The 19,323-nt window shown below is 36.3% G+C and overlaps 1 protein-coding gene across 1 annotated transcript in view; it reads right to left on the bottom strand.

Moving 5' to 3' along the window:
• Positions 1–1,094: 1,094 nt before the first annotated feature.
• SLC17A6 (solute carrier family 17 member 6) overlaps positions 1,095–19,323 on the bottom strand; it is a 34,220-nt gene continuing 15,991 nt past the window's right edge. Inside the window, exons 4-12 of the mRNA XM_065839802.2 lie at positions 13,068–13,182; positions 11,372–11,459; positions 11,195–11,281; positions 10,139–10,281; positions 8,067–8,216; positions 5,953–6,085; positions 5,140–5,250; positions 3,603–3,730; positions 1,095–3,245 (exon numbers count right to left, since the gene is read on the bottom strand). Of these exons, the coding sequence (XP_065695874.1) occupies positions 2,913–3,245; positions 3,603–3,730; positions 5,140–5,250; positions 5,953–6,085; positions 8,067–8,216; positions 10,139–10,281; positions 11,195–11,281; positions 11,372–11,459; positions 13,068–13,182 (1,288 nt within the window). The 3' untranslated portion in view covers positions 1,095–2,912. The remainder of the gene's footprint in view (positions 3,246–3,602; positions 3,731–5,139; positions 5,251–5,952; positions 6,086–8,066; positions 8,217–10,138; positions 10,282–11,194; positions 11,282–11,371; positions 11,460–13,067; positions 13,183–19,323) is intronic.

Below are 19,323 nucleotides of genomic sequence, written 5' to 3'. Positions count from 1 at the left end.
TCATCCTTTGCAAGAACTCAATTATTTTCTCCCTTTCCCCTTCTTTCTCAGTCACATTCCTGATGGTCATTTCCTGTATTTTCCTGTGAATTGGAATCTGTAAAGAAGTAAAAACCTTAAAACCCGTCACACTCCTTTTCCACCCTAGAATGGATTCCTCTTTGCTGTTGTTATAAGAGGAAGTAAAGGAGTCAAAGCAGAAGCTGAGATCTAGAAAGAGAATGTGGAGAACTGTGGAGTGGTGGAGCATTTAAAGGCAGTTGTTGAGTTCCCACTGAGTTGTGCACAACTGAATAGTGCGGTGTCTAATGCCTGGATTAATGTCTCTCATTTATTCTAAGTAATTAAAAGGTGTGAAGCTAATGAGAACAAAAAAAATTACCTATACTTAATGAAAGAAAATTATTGAAACAATTCCAAAATATAGCGAACCTGTAAGATTAGACTTGAAAACTAAGAATTGATTTTAATTTTGCTAATTAGTTTTCATTTTCTGAGCTGTCCACCTACCGCAATAAACACAACAGTACTTTTACAGCCCCTATTTATCCCACTTTTGAATCTTTCAGGAAGTTTCCATGGCAACATCACACGGGTCCACCAAAACAATTAGCAATAACTTTGTGCATTACTTGACTTGGCATGTCATGACAACTACCCCATGGGTGTGGAGCATTGGGCCCATTACTGTTCTGTCTGCTTGTTTGCAACCTTTTGTTCAGTTTGGTGTTTCTACATTCTTCTATTTGGTTCAATGAAATTATTGAAGAGTAAAAATTTTGTTAGAAAAGGACTTTTAATATAAGATTTCTTGAGTTTACTAACTAATCAGCGTGCATCGGCTGGCACGCTGATCCTCCTGCGCCTTTCTCTTCTGTACCTACTCCAACCGTCCTTATGAGAGGACAAACAACAATCTAGACTTGGGCACCTCTCCCAACAAGGCAGGACATCAGGAATTCAGCATAGCTCCCAGCTGCAATGTGAGATATTATCTCCATATCAATAGCAGAATTTATTTTGCAGTGACTATAATTTTAGTCATCTATATTAAAATACCTCTAAAAAAATGACAAGAAACTACAATGGTCCTCTTTTATATAAAAGGATAAATAGAGCATTTTATTAACACTTTTTGCAGCAACAAAAGTGACACAGTCCACATCTTTTTCATTAAACACAGCAAAAGCTATGGTCACATTTTACATCACTTTGAGGCACAAAGCAAAATACTTTTTTCTTAAGGTCAAGGTATGATTTGCATTTAAAAGAAAAAAAAAAAAACCAAACAAAAAGGAGAAAAAACAATCCTCAAGTTGTATATTGCGGTAGCAGGGTTTCCAATCACTAGCACAATACAATGAACAGACCAAGAATCCAGAATGGATTATTACATACAATAATAATCATTTGATTGAATTAAGAAATGGATCATTGTTGTCATTTTAGAGTATTAAGAAGTGGTCTGGTGTTGCTAACTCCAGTTGGTTCAGTTTGGTTGAATCCCAACAACCCCAAATATATACAACAAGCTAAATGAAGGTTAATATATAGTCTAGAAGATTATGCACTTCATAATGCATTGCACTTATTGCTTGGTACACTAATGTTGCAGTCACTGTTGAGTTATGCTATAAAGACAAGCGTGGTGCTTGTTGGCTTCTTTCAACCCAACACTAGTTATTTACCACTTTGGTTTATTGTGAGCTTATAAATTACTCATATTCAGTGTCCATTATTATTAGGTTTAATTGAAAGACAAATACATTTTTTTTTTATTTCAGGGATTTCTAAAATAGCGACATTCTCTATAATTACAGTATCTTTGATAAACTTATATCTATGTATACAACTGTGGCAAGATGTGTAAAAATATGAAAGCTATTAAGGGAAGAATAAGGGTTAAATTATTCTCTGTTTCTTCTGTTGGCTTCAAAATATTCTGCAAAACAAATAAATCCTTTTTATAGGGCTACTTGCTCATAGTAAATTTCTCTTTGGAATTTTGTAAAAGACTATATATTTTTCTAGGTTATATTGGTTATTTTTTCCTCTCTCTAAAGACTCCAGTACAAAGTTGGAATATACTGCAAAGAATAGAATAATAAAGCGTGCTTTTTGATAAAGGGATTTGACAGTCTGCGTGACAAGTCAGAGTTAACATTATATATTGTCTTTATAGTAGTTGCTAAATGCAGGGAAGAACATGACAACGCCTATAATTTCATAGGATTCTGTAAAGAATAGAAATGAGAATTTGTGCCCAAACATTCAGTATAAAACTCCTAAATAATTCCTTTATTCATCACAGAGCAGCCTGCAGCATGTAATCACGATAAACATACAATACGCCCTATTTGTTCTTTAGGCTTGACACAGTCACCATTAAAGGGACTGGATCAATCCTCTGCAAATGCCTGAGACTCGACCTTTCTTCTTTAAGAAAGCTCTTGTCTTAGACTAAATACACAATTCCTACATCGCACTGAGTAAATGTGTGTATTTAACACAATCTCTTTCAATACAGTGTAACAAATATATAAGTGCATTTTTAATGATCAAGTAATTTTGGCTTTCTAAAAGAGCATTAGATGTGCCAACTTGATTGCTTAGTTGTGCTTTAATCCTTAGTTATGAGTTTTAGCTCTTGTATACTGTAAGTATCTAATTGACTCTATAGTTTTGACCAGTAAACCCTTAAAACTCTAATGTTTATAGAACAAATATAACCTAATGAAAGTGATGACATGTCACAACTCATACAGATTGCACTTTGATGTAATTTTTTTTACAGTTAGACCTTCCTGTTTGATATGTGTTTACATGTTTATACCACATCTTATTTCTGTGTGCAAACAATCACAATGAATTTAATCACAAACACTACAAAATATACCCAATATTTAGGTTTGTTATGAATAATCTCCTTCCTTGTAGTTGTATGAGTCTTGTACTTCCTCTTGTACAAATTCCTCTTTTTTCTCCCAACCAGTAGGCCAGCCACCGTTGACCTGGGTTGTAGCACCATAAGACTTGGTGGTACCATAATTTACATAATTCTGAGTAATGTCCCCTGTCTCTTCAGCAAGTTCATCCTCATGGATAAAGCCACATTTCTCTTCGCTTGTCTGTTCAGGGTCTGCCCAGGGTTGTTTCTCTCCTGAAGCAAATATGCCATAGAAGATAACACCTCCATAATGAACTAAAGCTGCAATGAGGAAGACGTACTGCCACTCTTCACGTGTCTGTAAAGAAGAAATTTGCTAAATCAGACTAGTTCAGAGACTTATCTCGCTCTTCTAATCTGATATATTTAATTTAGGGATTGAGGTAGTGATAGCACAGCTAAAACATTTAAGTGTCCGGTTTGCAATTCTTTCTATTCACCTTTCTTTGAAAAATCACTCTTTGTTAGCCTACAAAAGCAATGATCTCGTGAGCACATAGTGAACCATGTTTCAAATTCGCAAGTTCCTGGATGCTATTCCCTGCAGGTCCCAGTCTCTAATAGGGATATCCTGGCAAATTGTACTATGGAAAGGTCTTTTTCTTGAAACCAATAGTATTAAACTGGAAGATTTTTAAACTCTATTGCTATTTACCTTGTTCTTTGTCATGGCTCCGACAATTATAGGGCAAACCATTCCAGACAAGGTCCCGACTCCATTAGAAATGCCCATTAAGATGCTGGCGTACCTTGGGGCAATGTCTAAATGGTTGACATTGAATCCTGCAATACAAAGGTCAGCAAACATTCATACCAAAAGCAGAGCATTACTTCAGTTCTGAAAAGTAATGCTGTCACCCGACAATTTTACTATGACATTTTGGGGCTGTTTAATTGCATTTCTTTTTCTCTAAAAGGCTTATAATTCCTAGAGAGACTCTGGGATTTCATGTGCTTTTAAAAATATCTTATAAAAGGATATAGAATGTATTATCTTCACAAAATTGCAGTTAAAAGAAGAAAATCCCAGCAGTGACTGTGTGGAGTAGAGAACCCAGAAGATATTTAGGCAGGGAGAAAGTTCATATTTCACAGTCTCATTCATGGCCACTTTATGCTGTAAATAATATTTCCTTTCTTCTTCCAGCTTGTACCATTTTCCTTGCCTATTACCTACATTATTCTTTTTGTCACACAGACCAGCAGAACGGAGTTCCCTTCTGTTCTTGAGTGGTAAAATAAAAGGAGTAAAAAGATAGTATCTATAAATGAGTTGTGAATTATTTGTATATATAGATTTGTTTGTTCTCTTGCTTTTCCTGCAGCTTAATTCTGTTGAAATTCATGCAGTAACTGTTAAATAATCTTAGAAAAAACCACATGCTTCTCTGAAGTGACAGAACTCATTGTACCCAAAATAAGCATTTAAGTGAAAACAGAAACCAAATCTTTTGATACAGAAAGATAATAAAAGGACAAAGATGGGCAGTATGATATGGAAAACTGTTAGGGTACAAAACAGGCATGATACCTTGTAGAACATGTGGGATTAAGGATAGATTTGATTAAGGAGAGTTTAGATGTTTGGCACAAAAGACAAGGGAGCCTGTTTTAGACATAAGGAACCAGCATGGGAGAGGATGTGAAAATCACAGTGGGATACAGCAGAAGGGCACGTGATTTGTGTTTGGGAAAGGCAAAGGCAAAGGGGTGATGTGTCAGCAAGAAAGTGAAGAGCCGAATGTTAATTCAGAAAGAAATTGCTAGTAATTAGGTCCCAAAGTAATAATAAAAAAAAGTACAACACTAACAAAGCATTAATTAATATACACTGGGGAAAAAAATAGTAGAAAGCCTATGTTTAAACAGAGGTGGGGAAATTTAGGTATCATTGAATGACATCAGGCCACTTGTGTTATATGTGTCATTTCAAGAAAAATCCATAGTGTACCTTAGCACCTCACTGAAAAGAAAGTCTAATCTGCTGCAATGAATATGGAAAAGATTTAAGTATTTGAACAAAAATAATCTGATATAGAAGAGGCGATGTCAATTGTACTTTGTAATGATCATAAATAATGTCATTTGGAACTCTGGGGTTTGTTTAAATTACTATTAATGAATAAAAACTAAATGAGGTGTTCTATCTCTTAAAATAAAATAGTTCACTAATAACAATAACATAAACTTACCAGATATGGCAAATCCACTAAAGCCTACAGCAAGCACTAAGAAGGAAATAGCCACTCCTTTACTGTGAGAATATCCCACCACCAGAAGAAGAGTTGCTTCCATCCCAAAACCTGAGAAAATCATAAAGAAAGCCAGGCATCAGATTAATTCCATCTCAAATACAGCAGGCTTTAGGATATGGGAATATTTCATAGGGAGACAGAGGCAAAACATTATATCAGAATGGAATATAATCAAGTATTTATTTCATTTCCTAAACAACACACGTTCTCACTATCTGAAATAATCCTTATTTTATTCTTTGTATGCTAATTTAATGGTACTTCCTGCCAGTTTTAAGAGGAAAATAAATACTTGTGATTGGGTTAGGTCATTCCAGCCAACCCTAATGGGAATAGACACTGAAACGCTTATGAATTTTGCAGCCCTTATCGCAGCCAGGACTCAGCTTGTGTGACTTTAATCTCTCCCAAGTCAGATATGTCACCTCAGGTGCTTGTCTGGGCTCTCTTGGTGCAGAGATTCAGTAAATAGCTAAGAGAAGGCAAATTTAACATTCTAAGTGCTTTTTCAAATGCCAAACATCTATATTGAAACTGCGAATAGGAACGACTTTGATTTAGTAACCACATCACTAATACACAAAAAATGCACGAAGGATTGATACATAAGTACATAAACCCATGCAGTTTGTTTGGTTACTGTACACAATATATATCCAGTATATATATAGAGAGTATATATATATCCATATAGACTGTTTGGACATTGAATCTGTATAAGAAACTTTTAAATAAAATTGGAAGACTCACCTCCACAGTTCATGATCTTTCTCACAGTAGTGGTTGAAAGAATCTGCTTGCTTCTTAAAAAGTCTGCAATTTGTCCCCCAATAGGAACAATAATTGTCATCACTAAATGCGGCACAGCAGACAAGATACCCACCTAAAATAATCATTCAAATTAGCAGAGTATAAACCATAAGAAAATATTGATAATTCATTTTCTGAAGCATTCAGCAACTAATTAATTGTTTCTCTTCAATTTCAAGCTATGTGCTAAACCTAAAAGTCTTGTCTTGGTTTATTAAATGAACAAAACTGGTGATCTTAAGGTGACTTTGTATTTTACAAAGGACAGACAGAGTTTTTAAGAATCTCTGATGCTGTGACACATATTTATAGATTGTTTTTACACATCGTATTTAAGCTAATGGCTTTTTTCCCCTGAGTTATAGCCCCTCTACCCTTTCTTTTCAGCAAATGTATGATCAAATGTGTTGAGCTGAGTTGCTACATTTCTGTTGGTGATGTGTCCAGCATAGCATTGCTCAACAAACCCAACGTGTCCAGACCAGCTCCCTGTGGATCATCCTCACGTACACAATGGCCACTTGCCTTTGATTTCTGACTGTCCCTCAAGCTTCAAATTTCATGTGGGCAAAAAAACTGTCTGAGAAACTCTTGTACATAGTGAAAGGTGACACACTATTTATCCACTGACAAGATTGAAAATGCTATACATACAAGTAAAGACGTAGTAATCTTGTGATGAGTGTCCCAATTATAATACTAGATTTGAAAACCATTTCTTCAAAGCGGGACAGGGTATCTTTGAGCGTGGCGTGAACTGCCACCTGCGTGCTCCTGTCAACAGAACTGCCTTGCGGATAGCTTGTTTTAGTACATGCAAGACATTCTGCTCTAACAGGGAATTCTGATTATTGTCTATATTTGAAAAAGTGCTGAAGCACAGGGTTTTTTGCATAATTCCTGTCTGAATAGTGGACCTGATGTCTGACTTGAGTTACATCAGCGTGCGGAGCAGAGTCCATGAGAACAAATACAAAACAAGTTTTCCCTACTCTTCAATTAAAGTCATGAAACTGTGCTTTTTGTTGCAGTTTATATATGTGGCAAGTATGCTGTGACAAATAGTTTTGTGTTAATAGATGTTTCTCCCAATAAGCCAGAAGTTAGCTACGAGGAAACCATGGTATTGCAGTTACTGCTTTGAGGTGTTCCTGACTAAATGGTAACAATTCATTTACGAGCATCCACATCCATAGCAGATGGAAACTTTGCTGTCATTGTTTATGAAGCTCCTCATTTCTTTGAATACACCATAAGAAAAATCTTCTGGAGCAAAATGACCAGATTAATTCTACAGGACATGACCATTCTTATTGTGTGCATAACAGCGATGTTTCAAGCATAGCAAAGCTTCTTAAAATAACTCCAGCTAAAGATGGAAGCCCATCTTTAAATGCAGGATGGCATTACAGAATTTTGACCACACTCCATAATGCAGCAACATTTTGGAAGCCACTCATCTAATTGTCACTTACACCATAATTTAGGGTGACAATACCTCATAGAACAATTTCAAAAGAACAAAGGTGTCTCAAAAGCACAAGCCCCCATCACATTCACAAGAAGGAAATCTGTATTAGCAGAAAGCTTGCTACACACCCTGAAGGTCTATTTGTGTGTATTTGTATTTACATTACAGGTCTGATCCAAAATTCCTATGTATTATGTGGAAGTTTAGATCATCTTTATGTCTCATATTTTGTTTCCTAAGTGTGGGGGCAGCAGTTCTCACCACATGAAAGAGGGATATATTGATAGAAAGGTGATAAAATTGTTCTATCCTTCCTAAAACCAGGTGGTCCTGCTTGGCAAAGTGCACCTGGAAAAACAGAACTGTTTGTCAATGATTTCTTCGCAACTATAGTGGGATCCTGCATCGCCTGGGGTGTCAGGAAGAGAGATGCGATGAGTTTCTTGATACCTTTAAGATTTAAGACTTGTAAACATATGATAAACACACAGAACACTTTTCTTTCCTTCTCTTAATAAATACCACAAATGTAGCTCTGTTACGTACTTAGCTAAGAGGAAAGTTTAACATTATTTTTACATACCTTACTTATTTCAAATCCAAACACTTCCTCAAAGTAAGCAGGCTGGCTAATAAGCAGCAAGTAAAAAGTCCAGCTTCTGCAGAAGTTTGCAACAATTATTGCATAGACTGGCATAGATGTAAAAAATTTTCTCCATGGAGTTTTGTATTTCTGAAACACAAGTTATCTTCAATTATCATAAAGTGCATTAACTTAAATTATCATAAATTACATGCATCCACATTTGGATGGACAAGCTTTAATTTAAAAACATAAACAGGTGAAAATTACTGCAAAATTCACAGGTAGAGAAACTCGGTGATACTCAGCTGTATCACAACACTCATGTGCAAGTGCCATTATCTCATCATGTAAGCGTGAACATACTAAGTCCAAAATAATAGTGTGTCTGTAAAAGACAATGCTGCTGTATCTAAGGCAAGAGTCAGATTTTCCACCGTAAGTGCACTATTTCATCCAGATTTATTTTAAATATATATTTTAGCATTTAAACCTTAATCCAAGCATTCTGAATATATTTTTTTTATCAAGCCTTAGCTGAAACTGCTTGGTCAATATATTTTTTATTTGGTTTATTGTATTTTTTAAGATCAATTGCATAATGAAAGGAAAAAAACCCATGACAGATGGAGAGAACTCCAGCCCTGCTGAGTCGCAGCACCTCTCCATGAACCCAGCGCTCTGCCCATCTGTGTTGATCCAAATGCAGGATCCAAACCCAGATGAGTGTTTAAAAATCAATTCAGCAAGATTCCAAGATGAATTTGGTCTATTGTGACTTGAATACTGGCTCTTCTTTCAAGAAAACAAGCCAATAGATATATGTAATAACTTGTATACTTATTAAATTACATTGAAGTGAGAGCTAAGGATTAAGAGTGCCTTAATTATGGAGAAGCCAGCCAGAAAAGATAACTTGATACTATGTGAAGAAACTAATCACTTCCAAAAAACATTTAGTTTAAAAGCAACAATAAAAAATACACAGAAAATATCCAGCCCAAGTTAGAATTATCTGGACATCCTTTGAAATATGTCATTTCACATAAGGCTTTCAAAAGCGGTTACAGGTATAAGAAAGCATGAACACTGTTAATGCTATTGAATATCAACACAGACACTACCTCAGGAACACCTAAAAATGTCAGTTGTCGAAAGAATCACTCTGCAATATTTCCAGTTCCCTATTTAATCTGAATCAAAGTTTTTTACTGAGGGAAAATTTTTTTTTTTTATTGAGCTCAGTCAAGAACCTGAATTAGAAAACACAGTGAAGAGTGGTAGTGAGGGTCAATGGGGAAAAGATATTTGCATTCTTGAGTTAGTAAACATGGTGGTAGTCCCTTTAAATTATTTCAATAGTTAGAGAAATAAAATTATGATTTAGCATGATAGGATGATTAAGTGCCTCGAAGATTCTCTGAAATCACCAGTTTTTTTTGGTCCTTGAGAACTAACCCAGCACAGAGCTAAGTCAGGTTATAGAGGAACATAGCATGTTTCTAGGAAAATTACCACGATAATGAGGAACGTTCTTATGGCTCTCTAGTATGCTCTATTGCAACCTGCAGTCTTTCTTGCAAATGAAACGTAGAATAGAATTTACTTTTTTTTTTTTTTCCTGATGTTCTGAGGACCTCAAGAGACACTGAGTAGTGCTTTAATTCCAGTTTACTTTTAGGAAGAGGAAAACATTCCAGAAGGGATTATATAGAAAGGAAATAAACCACTTGAACTGAAGGTGCTATGAAAGTCTCGATCAAATGTGGCTGCAGGTTGGGGTTTTGTTATACTTTGGAGTACAAAAAAGAAAAGAACAAGAGGTATAAATTCCATGAGTGATCTACTGGAACTGGAACCTGTATTCTTCTCTTGTACAAGTGATGTTCACCCAGAAATCCATCAGCAGATTTCAAATCTCCCCACCCCCAAAAAATGCAAACGTTTGAAACATGCTTTTCTATCTTAAAGAAGCGTATTTGATTTTTTGTTGTTGTTGCTGTTGGTTCTATTTGGGGTTTTTGTTTTTTACTTCTATCTCATAGGAAACAAGATGTGAGCAATATTCTTACTTCCATTGCACCTAGGAGGTTGGCACTCTCTCCAATGCTTTCTTCTATGTATCTCCTTTCTTCATCTGTGATCGTAGGATGCTTTGCAGGACTCTCATATGAAACCAAAAGCCAAAACATGTACCAGACTATACCAAAACTCCCTTTGGAATGGAAAGAAAGACTTTAAAAAGATGCACAGTAAAGCAGCAAACAAGGAAAAAAGTCTGTGAATAATGATAACAAATGTAAACGGCAATTGTTGTTACTGCTTCCCTATCGAATCATTCTAATAGGAAGCTGGATCCTGCAAACAGTATCTGTGCAAAATACACAGAGAGCAGGGCCACAGTGAAGTCATCTTTGCTTCATTTACAGAATGATTTCACTGTAAGTGAATATTCACTGGTATTTTAATATCAGTTTGTACAATGCAATGCAGCAAAACAGCTTCCGTTTCATTCCACCCAACTGTAAATTAAATTCTATTCTGCCTTGAGCCACTGTTGTTTGATTGCTGCACTAACTTTTTTACCAGCAAAATACAAGATTGAGACATTGTTTTAAACATAGCAATGCACTTCCTGAGTAGTTTATTAAATTTCTAGAAGATATCCCCCTGACTGACATCAAGTTTACACCTCAGAATGAACTCCTCTGGGCCCTTCTTTTCTATCAGTGTAAGCTAAGGTAGCAAAACGAGTGTGAATAAAGTCATATAGGTCTTCAGATAAAAGTCAGGACATCTTAGGTACTCTAAATTTCTAGTTGTATAAATGAAATGGCGATGTTACATGATCTGAGATTTTACAGATCTGCATGGCAGTTTGCACTACTTGTATTAGAAGTGATGAAGGTTTCACCCATGAACTAGCTTCTCTTCTTTTTTATTAATGTTGCTTTCCTACGCTCTCTCCTTTAAATTCTGTTCTTTCATTGTCCTTTTCTCTGGACAGTATTTTTAGCTTTATAGACCCACATGTCTCTTTTTTTGACCTCTTAGCAGTAGCTTTTACATTTTGAGAAAGGGTAGAGTAGGTTGTACAACATTGGAGTGAGACGAGCAGAAGCGCGTACCGTACACGTAGAACACAGAAGACCACCCAGTATATTGCACTAAAATCCCAGCTAAAGGCATCGCAATCACAGCTCCTGCATAGGAACCTACAAAACAAGACGAAAGGTGAAAAAAATCAGTCTCAAAATACTTTCACGGTACAACTAAAAGAAAGGCAAAAATAGAAAGTGACTTACCACAAAAGGACGTGGTTGCTAACCTACTTCTTTCTAATGGGGGGGCCCACTTGCTCCAAATACCGTGACAGGCAGGGTAGGTGACCCCCTGGGGAAGGGGTGCCACAAGTTAGCTAATGCCGATCAAGCACTCAGTTCATTGTCTTTGCATGATTTTGTTTTGTTTTGTTTTAATTGCTACAAACAAGAAGTTGAGAATGTTTTGCATTTCTAAAGTCTGAGCACAGCCATAGAAAAACTTCAGTCTCTCTTAAAGTCAAGATAGGTTTTGTATATCGCTCCAGATCATTAAAGACGCCTGATGAAACAGATATAAAACATAATTATTTCCTTTGGTACCCCTTCCCCTTTCCAGGAAAGAATTGTGAAGAATTAAAAAGAAAGAATCTTAATGCACAAGTACCAGAATCAAAGGAAAGTTGAAACCACAGACCTTCTGGAGTCTTTCTAATGCTGGGCTCATTTCTCCAACCCTCAGTTTTGGCGACCATCCACCATTTTTTGATCTAACATTTAAAGCATAATTCAGGAAATACAGATTACTGTTCCACTGTTCTAAAACTAGAAAACAAGATCAATAAGAGCTTAAAAATACAATATTAAGAAAGAGGTTTTTCACTCTCTTTGTCTTCCGTGAACCTTCTTGAGCACTTAAAGTAAATAATTGAAAGATGTTAGTTGGTTTGATTTTAAACCGGTTACAATGTATGCATAGTTATATAAGGTCACTTTTCTCTTAATCTGGTGGTTTGTTTCCTATGCAAAAAGTAGAAAATAATAATAACTTTTTGGATTAGTCTCAACATGCAAAAGATTGTAAAATACTTTCTTCTGTTTTGAAAGAAGATCCTGTAACCAATTTCATCTTCACTTCAGTCTGACAGTTTTTTTAAACAACATAAAGATGGAACCTTAAGGTTGTCATAATTGACTGTAAAAATTCTTCAACAGTCCCGTTTGAGATGTTTTGCATTCACAATTCCTCTGGACAGCATCACAGAAATGAGTGGGTCTAAAATAGCTGCTCTATTTTGTAATTACCCAGTTGCTTCTGTTCTGTTTGCAGCTGAGCACACCTCTATACACCCAGATCACTCTTCAGGGATGGATCCCTTTTTCTACACGTAAACTTGGATTGTCAGTTCCTTAACTTGCAGGCACATTCTGCATCCTCTTTTAGAGTGCTTTTACACAACAAAGTGCAAGAGTTAAAATCAGCTCATACAACAGAAGCGTGTAGAACTGGTGATCACAGTCCCCAAAATCCGTCTGTCAGTAAAGAAACAAATTTAGAAGGCAGGCTCAAGTTTTTTGTCTTTTAAGTTATGGTAAATCTCCCATTCATTCCAACAAGATCATGATCAGGGCCTGTGACAGAAGCTTAACTCTTTATTGTAGATTTAATCTGTGAAGCTGGACAGCAAACAACTGTTGAGAATATCAAGTGTAAACCCTATGCAGTGAAACTCTGTGTTAAATACTTATCTCACCGACTTCTTAGCAAGAGAAAACTTCGCTGTGTAATTGTATAGACGAAGGAAAATCAAATATCTGTAATTCATACATTGAAACCCATCACGCTGAAAACCACTAATAACCTAAAAGCAATTTTTCTTTTCCCTCAAAAGTTGCAATTGCTAGTTAAAGCTAACAAACAGCTATCACATTTACTGCTGATTTGATATTTTTTTCATACCTCTACAAGGCCCTGCAAGATCCTCACAAAGATGACGCACCCATAGTGCACCCTGGCTGCAGAGGGGATTAACATGTTGAGGGAGGACGTCAGCAGGATGGCAGCACCAAATACTCTGCAAAGGGAGAAAACACATAACAATTCTAAGAAAAAATTAAAAGTAAAGGAAGTACCTTCAGTATTGTTCCAATTGACTTACTCCACATATGCTCACATATCAATAGAGATGTATTTAAACATATGTTCTTTATGTAGGGAATATAGTACCTGCTGGACTGTATTAGAATCTACTTCCATCTAATGTAATAACCTGTCTAATGAGACACAGACCAAACATCTCTTTAGCATCGTTTCCTAAGGAAATACATCTTGTGCGCTCACAGGTGTAGATCTTACTCTGCCTACACATCCCCACTCTTTCCTGTAGTTTATTTCCACATCTGTTGCAACTGAATCTGATTGAATTCTCTGCCCTCTACAGAAATTAGAAATTAGGTCTCCAAATGATTTACTAAATCAGGTGGCCCAGTAAAGGAGAGATTCTCGTTAGTGCTTCAATTGTAAGAATGCAGCACTGTGGTTTCACTACTTATAAAACAGAAGAGAATCCACTTTTGTAAATGCCAAAGCAGCAGGAAGGATTTCAAACAGAGCTGGGATTTTCTCAGATGCAAGAATTAATCAATCTGAAAACACATATCCATAGAAACCAGATCATTCTTTCTGCTGTTTTTTCAGAGGCTGCTCATTGAATGTTGCTGATTTTGATTCCAACAGCATCCTAGGAATTGCTTCAAATAAAGCACATTACAAGGTCTGAATAAATGTGTGAAGTGATGACTGATTTTCAAAATTCCATTGCTTTGACTGAATTTTGATTTGATTCAGTTAATATCTGCCCCTTGTAGGATTAAGCCTTTTCTCCAGTATCATTATATCATTTTTTTAATGTTCATTCATTCCTTTATTGTGGAAATAATCCTTTTTCCCCCGCATCTTCCTTTCAGTGGAACTATGCAAAGGGATGAAGCCAGTAGCAATGACTGGCTACTTTCTTTATACAAAACTATGTAATACTAAGATAAATCCTGGCCATGTCTTAACATATGACATCATGATATCTGATGTGGAACTGATTTGACAGAAACCTTTAACCTCAGCATGTGTTCTTTAGAAATTGGTTCAGTGCCATAAGTTAGTGAGAAACAGACCTTGGGCTGAAGAATCAGCATTAAGTTTCAAGATGAAAATTCTCCTCATAGACGTCTACATTTCACAATCTCTATTTAGAATTACAGCCTGATATGAATCTTTAAATAGCAAACTGAGTGTACTCCGCTTTTATTTGACAAATATTAAAAGGCAGCAGAAGAAAGCTTCTTGGCATGGTAAGGAAGCTTTATTAAATAGCCCTCAATCTGGTCTCCTCATTGTGTTCCCTGTGATCCTCACCTCGTGTTAAACAAGATCTAGCTGGCTGTACAGCACATTTCTGGCTTTGTTTGACAGCATGTTCAATACATTTACTGGGATTGATGGGTGCACGTGTTTGTGTTGTACCATGTGAACTATTTTGGCCTGAATTCTGTCTTTACTATTAATTTCTTTATGTGGAAGTTTCTACTCCAAACATACATGTGGTTCATTTCCTTATGATTTAATACCCCCATATGTTCACATAAACCACAATGGTGTATAGCTTTTCATTTGCATTTTCTCTTTATTTATTAATGAGAAGAGTTTGGGACTAATAGGAGATTTGCTTGTGGTTTTTACAAAGGCTTTTAAAAAGTTCAGTGTTCCTGTTAAGAATTTTTGAAGAGCAATAGACTGTAACTGTTCTAAAGGTTTCTCAGGAAAATCCTTATTTGCTTGTGAGCAGGAAGAAAGGACTGTTTGGTTTGTGGCCTTTCTTGTTTCTTTTCTGAATAGTCATTTAACCAAATGCCTAATGCAGCAATATGGTTTAAATTTGTGATTGTGCACAGATTTGCTGGTGTGGATTTTTAGCTAGTGTGAATCAGTGCAACTCTTTCTACATCATGATTCACAGAATCACAGAATCAACTGGGTTGGAAAAGACCTCAGAGATCATCAAGTCCAACCCTTGGTCCAACTCCAGTCCATTTACCAGTTCACGGCACTAAGTGCCATGTCCAGTTTCAGTTTAAAAACCTCCAGGGCCGGTGAGTCCAGCACCTCCCTGGGCAGCCATTCCAATGCCTGACCACTCTCTCTACAAAGAATTTCTTCCTAATATCCAGCCTAAATTTCCCTTGGCAGAGTTTAAGCCCATGCCCCCTTGTCCTATTGCTGACTGCCTGGGAGAAGAGACCAATCCCCACCTGGCTAGAACTGCCCTTCAGGTAGTTCTAGAGAGTGCTGAGCTCAGCTCTAAGCCTCCTCTTCTCCAGACTAAACAAGCCCAGCTCCCTCAGCCTCTCCCCATAGGTCTTGTGTTCAAGTCCCTTCACCAGTCTTGTTGCTCTGTTAAAATCATTCCTGTTAAAATCATGCTAAGATAGAACACTAAAAAATGCTGTCTATTTCTAAGGATGAGATTTGCAAAGTTGTTATAGCGTTTAACTGTTTTTTCAAGGAAATTTACTCTAGTTTCTCAGTTCTGTGTCTGAAATCAGCTTCTGTTGACCACAACTGAAAGTTGTGTCTCCCAGAATTGCCTTTGTTCTCACGTTCACTGAAGAGAAGCTGTTTCCTTCAGTCTGCTCCTTCTAGAAGAGAAAGGAAAATGTAATTTAAGGAATAATCACAGACATGCATCTTCTAAATGAAAATCTTGCCTGTATTTAGCCATAAAACTACCAGCGAATATTTAGTTACAGTGAGGAGCAGATAATGAGGTAATTGCACAATGTCACTTGTAAGTCAATTCTCTCAGAACTGTGCTCTGTGGGAACAGCCTTCTCAAAAACAGATCAGTTTTTCCCCCAAAAAAATCTATGAAATTAAGGGTAGAATACATTAAATTATGAGTCTTGTCAGAAATGGCTTTTTTATCCTTTTCCTTGAATGCATATTAAAAGCAGTACTGTGAATTTAGTGCATGACTATTTTAGTGAATTAGTTTCCTCTATGACTCTTAGTCGAGAGTAAATTCATCTTCCTACATTTGCTTTGCATGTCTCATATACATCCATAAATATATTCAGTATTTACCCTTCGCACTCTTTTGTCTTGCTACATTTATTTCACCTCCATAAATAGTAAATTCTTCCTAAAAGAGTATTATGATATAGTTCTGTTTTTTGTACGTACTGTTTTATTGATTTAAATATCTCAACTAATTATATTATGATTTAGATCAAATAAGAATGATTTTCAGCTACAATAAATCTAAATATATTTGAATGCTTCTCACATTCTAATATATTTAATTGAGAAACGGAGCATTCCGATTGTTCCTAAGGCATTTAACTGACTCACACATCAAACCTCAAAATTGTGCTCTTTTTTTTGCTTATCTTTTTGTTATGTTTATTAAGCTAGTGATTTTATGACCTGTTATAGTCTTTAGTTTCATTTCTGCTTTTCAGACAGTTCTCATTTGCTTGATTTTGCAGCAATGGCTACTCCAAATATGGGTTAGAAACCCGGTTTGTTTTCATGACAAATTGAGAGTATGTGCATTTCCACGGTTGTATTTATTGCAGTTGAATATGGATTATATTCATTCTTAAACAGACACAGTTCTTTGTTTAAAATAAGACTCTCGGTCTGTTTAGGAGTCTTCATTCCTATCCTACCCCACTGCATTTTTTAGACATGTATCTGTCTGTCCTCTTGATATCACCTGGAAGGATACCTTATAGGATATGTGACTTAAAGCTGCCATACCCTGCAGAGCATTTCTTCAGCCATCCTTCCCCCGGTGGCATGGGCTGCTGGAGAAGACTTTACCTCCCACTCCAACACCACTGGAATTCACGTCTCTCATGGACTGAGCCAAGCCTTGCTGCAGAGTGCACCTTGGCTTGAGCTCAGCCTAAGAATTTCATGTAGCTGTGCTGTTGAATTTTGATTCAGATTTGTATCTGAAAATCCATTTCATGCTTTTCATATTTTAATGGAATGGCAGAAATTAAGAGCTTTACCAGATTGAAGGTAAACTCTGGGAAAACTGCAATATGCTACAGAGACAGCACAGGAGAGACCAATGGCATTGCCTTCACTCTTGGACCTGACATTAGGAGGGAATTAAAATGCCCTGACATGCCTTCAGCTTGGGGGAAAATTCCTTTCTGACCCTAAATCAGCAGCTGTGTAACTATATCTAAGAGAAAATAACCGTATGCAGAAGAAGATACATGAATAAATACAGTAGTAGTATCAAGGAGAGGGAAAAAAAGGTAAATCCTGTTCCTCATAAGTGGCCAGAAAAAGCCCTGAAGCAAAGAATTATGCTTTGGTTATCTATTTCTATTTCTAGACTTGGTAGACTCAGTCTCAAAAGTCAGAATCTAACATTGATCTTCAGTGTTTTACTGACATTGGCATTGTATGAAGGTCACAAGCTGTGACTTACTCCTCCTGTAATACAAGTAGTAATAATAGCAAAATCATATTTGGCTAAGAGACATTTGGAATGGGAGCAGAGGAAGGAAATGACTCTGACAATTCAGGAAAAATGCTTAGAATGGAATGAGGTTGCAGGGGAATTAATCTTGTTGGGTTTCAAGCCAATCAACTCATTTTTTTCTCTTTAGGGACAAACCAAAGAGAAAGCAGTGTATTTCTTTTCATCACCGGATTTCTAATCTCTGCATTTGTGCAGCCCCACTATTCTCATCTACCTTTTCCAAGCGATTCGCATGACATGAACATTCTGCATGAAAGGGTGTTAGAGGTATCGTCACTGGGCTGGAAGAAGCACCCGCTCCAAAAGTGAGCTGAGCACAGCGTGTGCGCAGATGCATCCCAGCTGCTGAATGTCTGGTTGACATATAGGGTTACATATATTATATCTGAAAGGAAGGGGTCCCAGTTGGAAGCACCCCTCTAGCCCGAGGACTGGGAGTGAACATTGCAACGATGACTTCAAAAAGCTAAAATCCCTTTCATATATATGTGCGGGGAGGAGTCGATTCCTCAGTTATCTGAATCCCATGTATTTCTATTTATGTCATTTTTAATATCATTTTTAAATTCCACAATTATCTATGTTTATTTACTTTCTGAATAAAAGGTCCAACTTTTTGAAAATTAAACTGTTACGGAAACCAAATAATGTGTCTGTCCTAAAGCATATGAACTACCTTAACTAAAGTTTCTAAAGAAAGAGATGAAACCAAAGAATAACTACATATGTTCAAAATAGCATTTTTAAAAATACTTATTTAAAATATAAAATGCTGTAGGTTTAGGATGCTCAGAAATATGCTGTACTAATCAATTATGAATGCCATTTTGTTCAACTCCAAAATAATTAAAGAATGATATGTGTTGGTCACTGACAACTACGAAACAAGATTGCAGGTATTTTAATGGATTTACTTCTATGAAGCACAGAAGGTTTCACATCACTCTTCATGACAACCTAAAGAAGCTTCCAGTGGTTTCAATAGAAAATTAATTCAGGACTGTAACTGAATAGTTTTCACCTCCAAAAAGCCGTCATTTCATGGAAGACATCTATGGAATAGGAAAGTTTGAATTTTTTGTTAGTTTTTGAGGGAATTATGGAGGGGAATGTGGGATGTGAAAACATGTCACACTGCTACAATAAATGAAAACATTATGAGGTGGTTTATTCTGACTGTAAAAAAAAAACAAAAACAAAAACAAACTATGGAAAATGTAGCCCATGTTCTTTCCTGGGACATACAACCACTGCACTTGACAATTTTACAGTAACACCGATCATATTATAGAGGACATTCTTTTCATTTGGTAAAGTAAACGTATTGAACAAATACTTTATTTGTAAACAAAGAGAAAACATTTTTCCTAGTCTTAGATGAGATTCTTCTGTTAGGTAAGGATGGAAACTAAAGAAGAGTGAGAACATGACTTGTCCTTGCAAAGTTTTCCCACCCTAGTCTGAAGATGAGATGAAAATTCTCTCATTAAAAAGAAACAAAATTTATTTATATTTGGGTTGATGAGCTGACTACTGCCATTCTTTTTCCTTACAGAAAACACATAAAATATGTTGAACCAAGCCTTATTTTATCAAACAGATATAAAAGATAAACTGGGTCATGACTGTCCTTTGATGTTCTTTCTTGAACAGTGCTTG

The sequence above is a fragment of the Patagioenas fasciata genome, chromosome 5 (assembly GCF_037038585.1).
Source record: "Patagioenas fasciata isolate bPatFas1 chromosome 5, bPatFas1.hap1, whole genome shotgun sequence".
In the NCBI taxonomy this organism is placed as follows: Eukaryota; Metazoa; Chordata; class Aves; order Columbiformes; family Columbidae; genus Patagioenas; species Patagioenas fasciata.
The sequence above is the reverse complement of the archived record's forward strand: the minus strand, read 5'-3'. Positions and strand labels throughout refer to the sequence as shown.